The sequence below is a fragment of the Bactrocera oleae genome, chromosome 4, assembly GCF_042242935.1.
Source record: "Bactrocera oleae isolate idBacOlea1 chromosome 4, idBacOlea1, whole genome shotgun sequence".
NCBI lineage: Eukaryota > Metazoa > Arthropoda > Insecta > Diptera > Tephritidae > Bactrocera > Bactrocera oleae.
This window is the reverse complement of record NC_091538.1, coordinates 60,175,173-60,193,007: the sequence shown is the minus strand read 5'-3', so window position 1 is coordinate 60,193,007 and position 17,835 is coordinate 60,175,173. Positions and strand designations below refer to the sequence as shown.

General features: G+C 31.2%; 1 protein-coding gene across 1 annotated transcript in view; it reads left to right on the top strand.

The window, feature by feature from the left end:
* Dgk (diacyl glycerol kinase 1) overlaps positions 1 to 13,927 on the top strand; it is a 175,961-nt gene extending 162,034 nt beyond the window's left edge. The window contains exons 18-21 of the mRNA XM_070109011.1: positions 6,623 to 6,778; positions 10,691 to 10,919; positions 12,639 to 12,820; positions 12,906 to 13,927. Of these exons, the coding sequence (XP_069965112.1) occupies positions 6,623 to 6,778; positions 10,691 to 10,919; positions 12,639 to 12,820; positions 12,906 to 12,995 (657 nt within the window). The 3' untranslated portion in view covers positions 12,996 to 13,927. The remainder of the gene's footprint in view (positions 1 to 6,622; positions 6,779 to 10,690; positions 10,920 to 12,638; positions 12,821 to 12,905) is intronic.
* The last annotated feature ends 3,908 nt before the right edge of the window (positions 13,928 to 17,835 follow it).

Genomic DNA, 17,835 nt, shown 5'->3' with positions numbered 1-17,835 from the left:
TTGGGATGGAATCCACAAATTGAAAAAGAGATGAAAACATGTTATAGATTCAGATGCTCAATACTTTGAATAATACTATTGTACATGTTTTTTTTAAATAAACGTTCAAATTAAAAAAAAAAACGCAGGCATAAAGCTTTAGACCCAATTAATAATATCCTGTGAATATGGTTAGCCTTTTCTCACGATTATGCTATATTTTTATGCAGAAACAATTGATTTCAATAACATTACTTATAAATTTAAAAAAGAAATAAGTAGTAAAAAATTACTTGCTCAATTTTTAAAACAGTAGAAATATTCTTTTTCGATTTAACGCCATAAAAAGGAACAAAAAACTGTACCAAAGCGACATCTAGCGTAAATGTTTTAAACAATTTTGAGCGAAAAAAATGCGATTTCCCAGCTTCAGTTATGATTAATACGATGGTATTACAAGCCATTTTGTTTTTGTGCAAATAGTTGTCATATTAATAAAACGTCAATAATGCGTCATAGCTTAAAGTTCTGCGAGAACACTTACATCATCTCAATATCAATACCAACACTACAGCAACTCAACTGTAAATCCCTTACGGCAAACGCACAGAAAATCAACAAACGAATCCCATCACAAATTTGCTATTTGCTTTTATCCGATTTTTGTTTCAATACCCAATGCTTACACATGATATACATACAATATATATTGTATATACATAGTTTTATATATAAAATTGGACTACCAGATTATGACAGCATCTGTTTTGCGTCAAAGTGCTGTTGTCACTTATCAACTAGCGGCAAACTGTTGAGCTTTTAATGGGTATGGACACGTACATTGAGAGGAAACAATTTTATGGCGGTTGAAAGGCAATCACTGCCTGGTGATCTAGTTTCACTATTGCAACAACACTCAAATACAACAACAACCATACGATAAATGCACATATTGTTATATGTGTAATAAATGTGTTTGTTGCTGTATTACAACATGACTGATTGATTAGCGGTTGGCGAAAAGTTCACCACAATCGGCACAATCGGCAGAAAAATTCAGACCGCCAATCCGCAAAGTGAGACCACAAAATCGATGTTTTCATTAGTACTTTATAAAATGGCAGACGTGATTTATTTACGAGTGCGCAGGTGTATGTATGTACGCAATTTATATGAAAAGGTATAAGTAAGCTACTTATGTTTGTCTGCCTTATTGATGCGTCTCGGTTAAACCGTTATTCAGTGATTTCTCAATTCAACCGCATGCATAATAAAAAGGTGTTTTATCAATGCACACACGCACACAGATACACCCATAAGCGTACATATATACAAACATGCAAATATACACGCCAAGCTGAAATTATACATTCTTCGTCAAGTGAATGCTTGCATGCTCCCTTTAGCACTTTGTCGGTCTTAGCGATTTTCGCCTTTCTTTCGTGGAATGCATGCCCCATTATATTACTGCTTTAATTTTTTGTATATCTCGTAAATCTTGCGAGCATATATGTATTAAATTTTATATTTATAACATTTTATTTATTTGCCTTCTTTACTTTTGTCCTTCAAGCGTGTTACAACCATTCGTTAAGAGTCAACTTAAGTTCTTTAGTCCTCAGACTGTCATATTTCATACGACAGTCCTTTTTGCGTTAGTCCTTCTTTGTGCACATAAAATATGTAGTTACCTTAGTGCAGTATGAGTGTGGTACTCGTGCACATGAGTAAATTGGTATATACTCAGTAGGAAATTGTGGATGTAAAAGTGCAGTGGATGAAATAATATGTAGCGCCACATATCAAGTATCTGTATTGATATGGAAAAACACATTTTAGCGATAATAAATTCAGTAATAAACAAATATTTTCTCTCAGAATGCGATGCTGTAATAGCAGCCGGAATAAGCTCTCAAGAAGCTGTTAAACCCTTTAAAAAAGTTTTAATAACCGGGAAGGAAAAATCTGATGATTGAAACTATTCACTAAAGATTTTAAGTTAGATGAAAGCTTTAACAGACCCCTACAATTTTCCTAAATACTAAATTAGATGAGTTACCTTTTCTCATTTCATAATGCTATCACAGTAAAATCGAAATATTTCCTTCTTGAGATAACATAATAGCATTGACATAACAAACATACCCTACTATAAGCATACCTAACCTACACCAAGCTAACCTAACTTAACTTAACCTGTAAAAACTTTTCACGAGCACTCTATTTGAATAGAATACATATAACTTCTGTTTCCTATAGCTGGGCAAACGTTTAAGATTTCAAGGTCGACAAATTTTAAAATAAATAAATGACAGTTAGCATAACCAAAACTTTCAACTAAATAACAGTATTTACTATGATGCTTTCAAGTTTTAGTATAATTCTCAAAAAGAATATTCGAACACGACGATCTTGAGGTCGTAGCACATCATTTTTTGCAATTAATGCACCAAAAAGTACCTGAGGATTACAATTTTCATAAACACTGCATTAGAACAGTTACCTTTTACCATTTTCGAAATATTTCCCTCATGAGATAGCTATTATTAACATAACCTAATATACACTACCATAACTTTACTTAACCTAACCTAAATTAAAACAGAAAAATAATAATTTTTGCATATTTCGATAGTCTATACTTTTAAATAACTAAATTTAACTATAAACTTTTAAATATACCATACAGGCTTCAAAGTATAGCGACGCAACATTTGACGTATTTGCTACCATGACCTTCCAGTTTATTGATCTGATCAAAAATCGATTATTGACCAAATATGTTGGAAGGGAATATTTGTAGATAAAGAGCCTTAGATTTTTTTTCATTTTGGTTGCCATAACAAGTGCCAAACATATTCAATAACCTTACAGTCATTAAACAAACAACATTATAGTTTTTCATTGTGTTGAAAATGTCAAATTTTGTACGGCAAAGTGATAATTTGCGGAAAGCATTGATTTTTTGTTTCCATTTGAAGAAAGCTGCTGCACAGTCGCATCGAATGCTTGTCGAGGCATATGGTAATCATGCTCTATCAGAAGCAACATGCAAAAGATGGTTTCAACGGTTCAGAAATAATGATTTTGATGTGAGATATGAAAAACGTGGAAGACCACCAAAAATGTTTGAAGACGCCGAACTGCAAGCAATATTGTATAAAGATGATACTTTGAGTCAAAAGCAAATGGCAGCCATACTAAAACAATTTCTGACCATTTGAAAGCTATGGGAAAGATCCAAAAGTGTGGAAAATAAGTGTCACATGAATTGAGTGAAAAACAAATGGAAAATCGAAAAAACATCTTTGAAATTTAGCTTAAAAAGACACGAAAGAAAATCAGCTTTGCATCGAATTGTCACTGGCGATGAAAAATGGATTTATTTTAAGAATCCTAAAAGAAAATTATGAGTTAATCCAGAACAATCATCAACATCGACTGCAAACACAGATCGATTCGGTAAGAAAGCAATGCTCTGTGTTTGGTGGGATCAGAAGGGTGTGGTATATCATGATCTTCTAAAGCCTAGTGAAACTGTTACTACTAATCGCTACAGACAACAAATAATCAATTTGAACCATGCATTGTTCGAAAAACGACTAAAAGGGGCCAGAAGACAAGGCAAAGTAATTTTGTTACACACAAAGCACAATCGGTTCTGCATACAATCAAAGTACTTGGCTGGGAGCTGCTACCTCACCCGGCGTATTCATCAGACTTTGCGCCTTCCGATACCCATTTGTTTTCATCGATGGGACGCGCATTGGCTGAGCAGCAGTTAGATGCCAACGTAGAAGTTGAAAATTGGATGTCTTATTGATTCGCTTCAAAGGATGAACATTTCTATTTGCATGTTATCCACAAAATGCCAAAAAGGTTGCCAAAAAGTGTAGAACGCAATGGTCAATACTTTGAATACATTTTTTTAATTTCCCTTTCAAAATTAGTGTTTCATTCACATGTCACACAACTTGTGCTCTTTAAAATACTATGCTGTCACTTCATACAATATCCTATGAACCAAAAATCTAGATTGATAACCCAAAGAATCTAGCATACTGAAAAACTCTTTTTAACCACCGTTATTTGTAATGTTTTTCATAAAAATTTCAAAACTATTATGTTCGAAAACAAAGGGGTAACATAACCATCACCTAACTTTTGCCAACACACATTTTGTCTAATTCACTACTTCCAGCTGGGCGCGCAAACGCATTACAATTTGCTGTGAACTATTCTTGCTAATCGGTTAAAGTTGAAAAGTTAACGGCGCACTTTGCTCGTTGTGTGAATTCGCCCAGGGGTACGATGCATTCATTTTATCATCATTTATGTAGCTGCACGCATAAAAATACACACATACTCATACAAGTGCGCTCCTTAGGCTCTTACAACTGAACTGTGAGAAACTGGCATTGTTTTATGCTGCTACTCAGCAATTTTTACGCCACTTGTGTGCAAAACTTGTGCGCATTGCAAAGTAGAAATTATTGCTTTGTTTGCAAACTTATTCATTTTTATGCCTGCATACTGATGTGCGTATGCTTTATGATTTTCAAATTGTGATTACAACAAAGTTTGTGAAAACATTTAATTTTTCCCATTTCGGGATTTCATATGTCCAAATTGCAAAATAGCAGAGATAAGAGGGAAAGGCAGAGAGAGAGGCTCATAGTTTATAAAATGCTTATGCAAATTTTTGCTAAAACTCGGTGTCAGTTGTAAACCGCAAAATTACACTTTTACAAGTGATAAGTTTTAACGAGAATCTCTGTTTGTGATTCAACAATGAAATGTTATGCCATGTTGCGTTATGTTTTGTCTTAAATGTGTGGTAGTAAAATTCACTAGGTGTAGTGAAATATTAACAAAACGGAAGCGAATTTAAGGTGAAGATTATTTATTGTATTGCAGATGTTTATGTATATTGTATTGCAGATGTTTATTCTTTGGGTTATCAATCTAGATTTTTGGTTCATAGGATATTGTATGAAGTGACAGCATAGTATTTTAAGGGGCACAACTAGTGTGACATGTGAATGAAATACTAATTTTGAATAAGAAATTTAAAAAAATTTATTCAAAGTATTGACCATTGCATTCTACACTTTTTGGCAACCTTTTTGGCATTTTGTGGATAACACGCAAATAGAAATGTTCGTCCTTTGAAGCGAACCAATAAGACATCCAATTTTCAACTTCTACGTTGGCATCTAACTGCTGCTCAGCCAATGCGTGTCCCATCGATGAAAACAAATGGGTATCGGAAGGCGCAATGTCTGCTGAAAATGCCGGGTGAGGTAGCAGCTCCCAGCCAAGTACTTTAATTGTATGCAGAACCGATTGTGCTTTGTGTGTAACAAAATTACTTTGCCTTGTCTTCTGGCCCCTTCTAGTCGTTTTTCGAACAATGCATGGTTCAAATTGATTATTTGTTGTCTGTAGCGATTAGTAGTAACAGTTTCACTAGGCTTTAGAAGATCATGATATATCACACCATTCTGATCCCACCAAACACAGAGCATTGCTTTCTTACCGAATCGATCTGGAACATTTTGATGAGCCGCTTTGAATAGCTAGACTTTTAAAGGAATACAAAGACATTTATAAATGTAGCTTATTCTATAAAACGTAAATATAAATTATAAAATTAAGCCAGAAGAGAAAGCTTAATAAATTGCAACACAATGGAGGACAAAAGTCAAAGTTAATCAGTAAGGGTGTGTAATGATAATCGTTATCAATTGATCACATCTCTTTAAGTAATTTAGAATCATTAGCAACATAATTCAATAATTTTTTTGCAATGCTCGTGTTAATATTCCTCTGATCGAAATATAGTTTTTTGTGAAAAACATTCGACAACACCTACAGCCAATTTTGGGGTTTTTCGGTTTTGACTCATTTTTAAAACGCCATTCGCTAGATTGTTGGACAGTTTCGACGTCTTATTCATAAACTCATGTCTCGTCACCAATAATGATGGGTTTGTTGAATGTACTCAGCTTTCAAGCGCTCAAAGTCTCTACGACCTCTATTCAACGTCGTTATTGCAAAAGATTGAGGTATTTTGCTATGCAACCAGCATTCATAACCAAAATATTAATAAAAATGTATTGAGTCGATCCATAAGAAATGTTGAGATCCGCTGCTATCACTCTAATCTCAACACGACGATTTTCAAACACTGTTTTTTTTTATTTTTTCGAGCATAAAAAAGATTGGGCCAAGCTAGGAAAAACCTTTTTATCGATTCGCTTTGGACCAGTCTGGGTCAAATTTGATCAAAAGATACAATTTCCGGTAAATAATTTCTTGAAGTATCTTCAATCTGCTTGGTTATAGCGAAGAAAACTTCCAATGTTTTAGAAAGAATCTATCTTATATACCATATTTTAGTTGAGTTAATAATAAACATAAGAAAGTAGAGACTAATGAAATTATAAAAGCAATTACTGCATTTTGTATTTAATTATGAGCCTTAAAAATTAAAACTGCTTTAAGATCTATTTAATAACTAAATTAAACCTTCCGAAAAGCAGTGTCAAGCTGAAGAAAAATGTATATGATATTTTTAAAGTGGCTACATTAGGTGAATATCATATTTAATTTATACATTTTTTAATTAATTCATTTGCAGGATGCAGCAATCTGTGTTAAATTCCACTTGGAGCGCGAGAAGAATCCACACAAATTCAACAGTCGCATGAAAAACAAGCTGTGGTACTTTGAATATGCTACTTCAGAAACATTTGCGGCGTCATGCAAGAATCTGCACGAAAATATCGAAATTGTGGTAAGTGAGAGAGGCGAGGAGAAAATCTTCACTATGAAAAAATATATGTATGTGTGTGTAGATGAAATAAAATTATGAATTAACTGACTGCAAAAGCCGCACGAAAAGGTAACACGAGCAAGAAGTACCGTTACCTCTGAGTGTTTGTATGTATGAAGATAGTATATATATGATATATGTACATATGTATGTTTCTTTCATATGTGCGTCAGCTAAGTAAGTGTTAAGCACCTGCCAAGTGAGTGTGAAGTGCTACCAGCTTTCAGGGGAAACTTATGCGGTATCATCCTGAAAATCTCAAAAAATGACAGAATGAAAGTAGAGCAAAAAAAATAAACGGTACGCTACTGACACATATCACAAGAAGCCACAAGCTGGATAAGTGTAAAAAACGGGGTAAGCCGTAAAGAGTTGGCTTGATTGGCACTCATTCGCAAAGGCACAGAACTGCATATCTACATATACAGTTATGTTTTTCCAAATATTCAGCTCCGGGTCTTATAGATCCCCTATATTTCACATTTTGGTTTTCTTTCTTATGCAATTTGCTTTCATCAAGCTATCAATCTGGCCGCAATGTCATTTCATGTTGTCGCATATTTTACCCGCTGAGTAAGTGTTTTGTGCAAACGCCGGTAAAACGCGCCAAATCCATCATTACCGTTCGGCACTTTAAACGCTGCCGCTACCGCTGCTATAGTGGCAAATCGCTGCGGAAAATGTGCCGGAAAATCGACATTTTTGCTTGCTATCTCTACTTCTCATTCGTTTTAGATTTTCCCATAAAGTTCAGCGTGGATATGTGTATCTTTTTGGTGTATGTGTGCTCAACAGCTCTGCGCTGATGTCGATTGAACACGCTGAAAATTTACTCAACCGTAAATTATGTGTCCTTGCAGTTTGGTTATTTGCAGTCTGTAGTGACACGAGCTTATCATCGAGCGTCATTGCTTACGGCTCATTAGTGCCAACGTTTCTTCAGAGTAAAATTGGCGTTTCGAGTGAATGGGGTTTCCTTTAAAAACGTCTATAACTATTAATATATTATTATTATATAGAATATATGTAATACAGCACAGCTAATGGGGAAGGGCGTTGATTAACCTTTTTTATAAAATGAATTTGGGCGTTTCACTTAAACTATTATAATCTAATATTAATCTAACATTAATAAAATAGTGAATTTACTCTTTAGCTTAATTTCTGAGGAAAGTCCGCGATGGTCATCTTGCTGATTGATTCCCATGCAAGCTCACTTGTGAACAACTTTTTAGTTAGTTATACGTCTTTTAAACCCAGCGTATATAAAATTGTAAGCCTCTTTGAGTTTATTCGCTATCAGATATAAAAATATAGTAATGTTTCTAAGCCGAACTTTAAATACCATGAAAAGGGTATATTAAATTTGCTACTAAGTTTGTAACACCCCGAATCAACCGTCGGATATCCTATAAAGTACATATTTCAATGATTAGCATGATGAGCTGAGTGGATTAAGCCATGTCCGTCTGTATATACGCAAACTAGCTCCTCAGTTTTTGAGTTATCGATCTGAAATTTTGCCCACACGCCCATTTTTCCACAAGAAACTGCTCATTTGTCGGAACCGCCGATATCGGATCACTATAGGATAAAGCTGCCCTACAAACAATTCGGTCAAAATCAAGTTCACGTATGGAAAACTTTTTGATTTGTTAAGATAACTTCACAAAATTTGCTTTAGATATACCATAGCATATAGTTGCCATACAAACTGATCGATCAAAATTATGTCCTTGTATGGAAAATTGTTTACTTTTTAAGGTATCTTCACAAAATTGGGCATAGATTATTATACTTTTATCGTACCAAAGAAATTATTCAGACTGGACCACACAACCTGAAAGAACAAAATCAAGATACAGATTTCTTAACTTTTATGTTATGAAAAATTCACCTGTGAAGGCTGTAATAGTTTTGGTGCAGTCTTTTTTTTTATTTATGCACTTACTACTTTCCGTCAACAGCAATTAAGCAGTTAATGAAAGCAAGGTCAGCATTTATGTTATTAAACATCTTCTTTCCTTATCGACGCCATTCTCGGTATCGACAGTCGTTATACCCAAAGGTTCAACCAATATACATTGAATTGCCTCAATGATGACTTGAACGCATAATTTTTTTTTTTACTTTTTTGAAGTGATCATCATTGAAAAGTTTATGAACACATTGTTCAATGCAATAACAGAAAACACTCTGCTATTACTAAACCACAATATTACCCTATAAAAGGAAACTTGCTTTTCATCCCATAGCTGTCAAACGCATTTTTATATCCTACAAACGCTTAGTTTTACTTGGTTAAAGTTCGTCTTAAATCATGTTATTGGGTCTGCCGTTGAGTTGGTGCTAAAATCCAGACATACTCAATCAAATACCTATCGAAAAAATTTAGACACATATGGATAATTTATAAGTATTAAAAGTTTTTATGGCTATCTGACCTATGTGAAAGTGCCGATCGAAGTGGAAGTACATATGAATGTATAGACATATATAGCGCATCAAGATGATATCAAATAAAAGCGGTTTAATTTAACGCTCAATTGCAGAACTCTTCTCAATATGAAATACTCAACTCATCTCAGTTTATATCACTAGCCACACGTTGATACACCGGTCACAGCTGTCTGTGAACATTTTACGGGCAATAAAATTAACAGCCAAAACATACATCAAATAAAGCGGGCGTTTCCAAGCGCTTAGTTGCAGCATTTTTGTACATCTTTATTTACATATACTTTTATAGACTAATCAAAGCCATCGGCAAAACTTCTTCACTATATAAGTACACATATAATCAGAGTAGCACACCTGACACCTGAGAAAACGCAGGGAAGCAATAAGAATTTACATAAAAAATGCGTATGCCACAAAATTACATTGAAAACATTTATAAATACAAACACACATGTGTCCGTACATACATATACGATATATTATATAAGAGGCTGGCGGCAGAGAGCCATTCACCCATTAAATAACTGTGCTTAATGTACATTTGTATTCTAATATAACCATTTAGCAGCTAACGGCCATAAAAGATAATAGCCACATATGCATGGCTTGAATGTCCCTTTTATGTGGGATACAAATAACAAAAGGCGAATGTAGGTGTTAAGTGCGAAGAAGGGCCTAATTTGCGTAATGATGTGTTAGTAGCATTTTACTTTCTTTACACAAAACTGTCTTGAGGGGTTTTAATATAAATGTATATCATGTGAGTAAATATATATGTAAATGTACATATACCTATGTCCACTTATGTATATATGTATATAATACAAACACGTGCAGAACGGCAGCACGCCGCAAACAAGCAACCTCAGCAATTTCCGTCAGGAAATTTCGCTGACCAATGAAGCCTAAGCAAATATACCCTAATATGAACGGAAGGAAGTTTTAACAAAAGAAAAATAAAATATCAAAAGACGAGCAAAAAATAAATAAATGGGCCAACAAGGTGGCAATTTTTTACAAATATTATGACTCCATTATATTGGTTGGTTGCAGCCATTTGTGGCGCTTTTAAGGACTACGCTCGCTTTAGCATAAAAATTTTACAAATTGTGATACCCACTTGCCAACACTGCCAACAAGCAGTGACCAACGAACGAAGGCAAAACGAAAGCGGAAAGTAATATTAAATAGTGTTGGGAAAAAATATACATATTTATATAAAAAAGGATACAAACAACAAAAACAAAATAGCAAAACAAAACAAATACATTTTCAGCTGTTTGCTATGAATTCTAGTGGAAAATATCCTTTTTCTTACAAATAATTTAGTGGTCGCTAGCGGACCATTGTTTTTTATAATTTTTTTATTTTGTCTTCTGTTTAAATAGCTATTTTTTCTTCTTTTCTTTGAAGTGCGATGGTGTTTCACTAAATTTAGCCAATGGCCCACATCTACAAGGCATCGCCCTGCTAAACATTCCTTACACACATGGCGGCTCGAATTTGTGGGGTGAACATCTGTCACAGAAACGTATACGCAAAAGCGCTGGTCCATTCCGTAAAGGGAAAAAACTTAAATCTTCGGATAAAGAACTTTCGGCGACAAGCTTTACATCTGTGGACTTATCAGTTGCAACGCAAGGTGAGTGAAATAAATAAAATACGGTAAATAAGAGTATTAAGACATTTGTTCAATATTGTATTACTTAGTTATACTGTTAATAATAATCTACAAGCCTGTTAATAACGTATCAAAAGCATCGAATTTTTCAAAATGAGCAATACAGAAAATAATCCCAATCAAAATTCGTTGATCTCAATGTATGATACATATTTCTATTTAATACATTGAGTATAAAAATTAAATCATTCATGGTTGCAAATAATGCATTAAAAAAATCATTGTACTAACATTTACATATATTGTTTTTTTTTTATATTATATGTTTTTAGCCCAAAAATCTTAATTAAAAATAATAATATCTTCATAAAAATAATTGAATTCAGTTAGAAACCTTTTCTTTTAATACCTTTTCATTCCACCTTTAGATTTGAACAACAATTATTTTATTTTTTACTCCAATTTTTAATTTAAAAAAAATTTCGAATTTTTTATTTCGTTTTTCGGATTAACTAAACTAGTTTCATTTTTTTTCCGATTCCGATTAAAACTTTTTAATAATAAATTCGCAAATCTGCATATACATATGTACATTAATATACATATATAGTTAAATACTTATAATAATCATTAGACTCACCCTGTGAATTGTTATTTTAAATTAGCTGCATATAAATGACGTTAACGGCACTTCTTCCTGCTTCCACACTGTTGCTGCACATAGCGCTTCGCTTTCCAGGCCTTTGCAAAAAACGCAAAAACAACATATAACACTAAATAAACTGCAGCACATATTTCCTTTTACACTTACAAAAGCACTTCACACATATTTCACATATTCACACATTTACTTCGTGAAATTTACTTCCTCTTTTCTCATCGCGCACAGCATTTTTATTTCCCTTTCAGGGTGCTTCTTATAAGATGCGCAAAAAACTTAGCACTAAATATCCTTGCCTACATGAATATTTTCTTTTCACAAAAAAAAACACTTTACCCTTTTTAATTAATATTATTCACTATTACTTAACAATGAACCAAATATAACAAATAACATTTTTAATAAGACTAAACTGCAAAATTTACCACCAAATTACACTTGCACTCGTCTACGCACGCGAAAACACACACTTAACCGAATAACAAAACCGAACTGACGAAGCTTCCACTTTTGTTATTGCGTATAGTGCTGCTACTTCCAATATGCGGCGCCATCTTACGAGATATTCCTTTGCGCAGAGGACTTAGCAACGAATGCATTTGCATACATATTTTCTTTTTGCAAACAAAAGCAGGGAGTTATTCACTTCAACTCGTCTTTCACTTTGTGAATACACTGATTAACAGGTCTTTTAAACAAAGTTTGTAGTAATTTATACGAAATTAATACATACAATACGTTCACTTAACTATTCGCGCGAAAGTCACGCCAAACCGGACAACGATTTAAAATAAACTAGTCAAACGGAACTTGACAAAGTGTAATACTAAATAACAAGGGGATCCAAAATTTTAGAAATATTAAATTATTAAATAGCTTTTAAGCCATTTGTTAATTTATATATTATATAATATTTAGAATTATACTGGAATAAACATAGTTGATATTTAACCTATAATATAATTATGTAAATACATATATGCTTATTATACATTCATTATGTTTTTTGTAATATATAACACTTAAAGTCAACAGTTTTTATTTTTCCTATATTTCTTTTTCATTCTATCTCCCTGTAGACTTTGGCGATCGCCTGATTGAAGTTATTGGTTTGGAAAATTGTCTACACATGGGACAAGTGCGCACCGGCTTACGCGCCTCAGGTCGACGTTTAGCACAATGTAGTGAGGTCATTATTAAGACGAAGAAAACATTTCCAATGCAAATCGATGGTGAGCCATGGATGCAGGTACCTTGCACGGTATGTACAATAAACAATTCATCCAAATAAATGAAAATTAAACAGTTCAACATTTTTGCACTTTTCTCCCATCTATACCGATTAGATAAAAGTCACTCATAAGAATCAAGTTCCTATGCTAATGGCACCACGTTCCGAGAAGGGTAGAGGCTTCTTCAACTTACTATGCAGCTGATTTCGGCGGAGCGTTTCCGCTAGTAGTTCCATAGCACAGCCACTGATGGAACGCCACCAACAACAACACAAAGAAACCACCGTCCAACACATAGAATAGCTTTAATTTTAACGCATTATAAACAAAAGTATGCGGAAAAAGGAAAAGGAAATGAAATAAACGAACAAAAGAAAAATAGTGATGAACGTATATGTGAAACAGAGAAATACAAATGTTAAAAATGTTAAATACAACCTATTACTAGCATATGTATTTAGAAATAGCAACAGTTGTAAAAGCGAAGAACTACAAATTTTAATGCATTCATATTGTGAGCTTTAATTTATTTTATTACAGCATATTTTAGTTTAACAACAAATTGTAATATTTTAGGAAAATAGTAAATTTATTAGAAAAATAATGTTTATAATAGTGAAATACACGATATACAACAATCTTTGTAGAAATATATGCTTGTATATAAAACGCCACTAAATAAGTTTAAGGTTAATATATAAATAATTATAATAATAAGTAAATACTACAATAATAAATATCAAAATAATAAAATAGTAATAATTTTTTGATTGACGCTTTGATTATATAGTTGCCCAAGTGCTTCAAAGGCTTAACCAAAATATAAGAGTCCTAGCCATTCTAAAGCTTACAATGCGCTGTTTAATTTTCGTAAAAAAATTTATTTTTTTTAATTTTTAATATTATGTAGCTAACTGTTAAATAAACTGTCAGCGAATTTAGCACTAAATATTATAATGGCCTTGTGTGCGTAAAAATGTGTATACATTTATATATAAAAATATTTATTAAAAATTACTGAACAAACTCGTCAAGTCTTAAAATACTTGTAGCTTTGCCTTAGTTGTAATGGTTAAATCAATGTAAATATCTGTATAATAAAAAAAACAAATAGTCAATTTGATTTCTAAACACAATCTTCGTTTTTATTAAATACATTAATTATTTTGATTTGATTTAATAATTTAATTATTTGTCGTAAGTCGTTAAAATAATTTATATACAATGAGTAACAAAATAAATAGAGAATATATTTTTTATCTATTTGTTATATTTATAATTTTTTTCTTTTACTTTAGTTCTGCCAACCTTACCATTATCATTAATTTATAATTATTTTTAGTTATTAAAACATTTATTAAAGCGCACCCTGTTGTCTTTGTTTACACGTTCAAAAGTATTTAAATTTGCGTAATCAAAAACTATTAGCTCAAATTATTGTTTTTTCTACTTATGTTACATATTTTTACTAAAAGTATATGAATTTTTTTAAATAAAAAGTTCTCATCACCGCTTTAAGGTGAAATTTTCGTTTTATGAACGCAGAGTTGTTTTAATATGCTTTGCTTTTTGTTTCTAACATTTAGAAATATTTTGTTTATTTATCTGTGTAAAGCATAGTAAAACTACTTAAAAATCACCGATATCAAGTGTAAATAAATATTATTATGATATCGGTATATATAAAAGAAATAACAATGTCGTGACGGAAAATATATCAGTAAATGGTGCAGCTTTAATGGAATTTTCAAAGAAATCAAATTGCATATTTAATATACAAATTATTACAATACATACAGACAAACTTAAATAGTTATAAAATACTACCACAGCGCATATTCATATATGCACATATGAATAGTTATAACATATATGAAATAAAATAAACTAAAATTAAAGATTACAAACAAAAAATAATAGTTTCAGAAGTAATGACTATATATGTAGATAAATAACTAGTTTTGGGTATATATTTAAGTAATACATAAAAGTATATAAAGTACTTCCATTTATATGCAGCATTGTGTTAACTTTTTTCTAGAATAACTCATCTCTTTTAATTTATAAAGTCAATTTATAAATATATTGTAAAATATTCTGGTGGTGTTAAAAACGCCATATCACTTACTTCAGAGTACTCTTTTTATTTTACCATATACATTTTTAATCAAGACAAACCAAAGCCTGGCTAATTGTTATATAAAATGTGCCCTTCAACTAAATTGTTTCAATTTCAATTGAATTTATGGATTTCGATTATAATGCCGTCCGTTTAACCAACTGCTAAGATTAAGTCTTTAAGTGCATAACTTATGTGCAAAAGAAATTGTTTGAGTTGAAATATTTTTGCTTTCAAACCCACATTCACAGGGTTTATAACATATTATTAAAAATACATCATATGTATATTTAAAAATACATTATATGTATATTTATTTGCATTCAAAATGTGCTTTTTCTAAATTAAAAAAAAAAATGTATAAAAAACTGTTTATTAAAATTTTTTTAATAATGTAATTACTTAAAGAGTTAAATAGGTTTACATAGATTTGCATATACTCAATAGTAAATATGTAGATATATTGTGTACATAGTTATATACGTATGTTAGTGGTAGTTTGTAGTCTAGGCATATTGTATTGAGTTTTTAGAAATTGTTTCAAACGAAATAAAAAGCATTTTTGAAAACATATTTCATATGCGAGCATACACCACACAACACATACATATAGACGTGCATTAATGCATGTAAATATGTGTGAGTTAGTGTGCGTGTGTGCGTTTGCTATGAAATAGAACACCACAGTAGGAGTTAACATTAATTATAATAAAACAAAAACAAACATACATATTTAAAATTAAAATAAAATTAATAGAGAATTATATACATGCATACATACAAATATAAAGCTATTTACACATATATATATGTAGTTAAACAATTTGTAGTAAATATATAGAAAATAATTCGATTAAAAAGTGTGTTTAATATATACATACATACATATATATACAACTAGTTCGAGCGTAAAGTATTGGAAAATTGCAAATTTTGACTAAACAAAATATATAATACATATACACACAAAAATTTTTCTTTTTTCTATATTTACAGCATCGAAATATTAAAATTTTAATTTTTTGAAATCAATTTAAATGTTTAGTTTTTATACCTACAAAAAGCTTGCAATTTTTAAACACATGTGCATTACAGTTTGTGAAGCATCTGCTTAATTTTTAACTATTTAATATATTTTTTAAATAATTGACATATTTTAAAGCAGCTTATTTTATGCTTGTAGTGACATTTTGTTTACATTAACAACAAAAATAAATATACACAAGCATTTAATGGCTGCAAATAAACCAACAATAACATTTAATATTAAAAGTATACATATTTCAGAAAATTAAAATATTAAAAAATAACTATTTATTGCAAGCATTCATTATTGTTTCAATTTATGCTCGAAGCTGCTATAATTTGTATGCTTATTATTATTTTTTTTTAAAGCAAATATTTTATAGAAGAGAGATTTTCAAAAATCAAAAATATATATATAAACAGAATAATAATTAGTTGTAGGTGTTTAAAAGTGTGGTTACTGCTGCTAAGTCCATATTGAATAAAGCAAAAAATAAACTGTAGACGAAAATAAATATCAGTAAATATTCACTGAAGTTAAAAAAGGAGATGCCAGCGCTTTATCAATGATTGTTGCAGTTTAAAGTTTCAAATATCATTGTATGTTTAGCATGTTGAGATTTGAAGATTAGCAAATTATGCAGGTTAGTGAAAGCATTTCGTTATGATTTTATGCATTTACTGTTTTTTTCCAAAGCTTTTATTGAAACAAATACACTAAAGCATTTATGCTTCCAAAACCTAAAAAAATTTGGATATGTTTGGAGTTATGTATAATATACACATAGGTATATATAATATTTTTTTAGACCAAAAACTTCCTTAACGGAATCTGAATATTAAGCTTTCACTACAGCTTTGAAGGCACGCAAAAAGGCACGAAAGCTTTAATAAGTGCTTTAGTTAACGGCATACCGTATATTTTTCAAGCTACAGCATAAATCCTGGTTGTTTACACAGTTTTATAAATTAAATTAAATTGCGCATAATTTTGTATATAAGCATTTTTATACTCTTAAGAGTGTCGCAAAGTTTGTAACGTCCAGAAGGAAATGTCGGCGACCCTATAGCCCAATGTCCGTCCGTTTGTCTATATATGAACTAGTCTCTCAGATGTCGTTCTAAAATTTTGCAACCGTGCTTTTCTCCCCAAGAGACAGCTCATTTGTTGGAACCGACGATATCGGACCACTGTAGCATATAGCTGCCATACAAACTGACCGATCGAAATGAAGTTCTTGAACCTATGAAGAGTAATCAAACTTTGTTGCAAACGTGATTAAGTTTTTCCTTGTTTTTATAGATTTATTTATTTATTTTCTTTTTTACTTATAAGTGGTGTATTTGAGAAAGAAAAATATTTATTTATTTTTAAGTAGCATTAACTAGTATGACAATTAGGGAAATAATCCATACAAATTCCATATATACTAATATTTGCTTAAAATAGTGAATGTAATTATATACAAACTTATATATATATATATATAAATATTTATTCCAATGTTAAAGGAAATTTAATGCACTCTAGCGAATGAAAATCGAATAATAGAAATGAAATTAAAAAATAAATACCAAAAATTGCTAAAATATCAACTGCTAATTAGCTGCAGCTTTTGTTATAAGCTTAAAAATATGTAAAATAAAAAAATGTTAACTTTACAACATTGATTTGGCATAGCTTGTCGCTTACGATTTTATGCTGTTAAATATTTACCTAAATACTAAACTAAAACAGTTTGCTTTTGTTGTGGTTTTGCAGTTAACTGATTTATGTAATTTTCTATAACTGTTACAATTGTTTTTATGTAATCGTAAATGTTAAAAAAAAAATATGTAAAATAATAAAGTAAGCATTACAACGTACATACATAGAAATACAATATATAAATAAAAAAT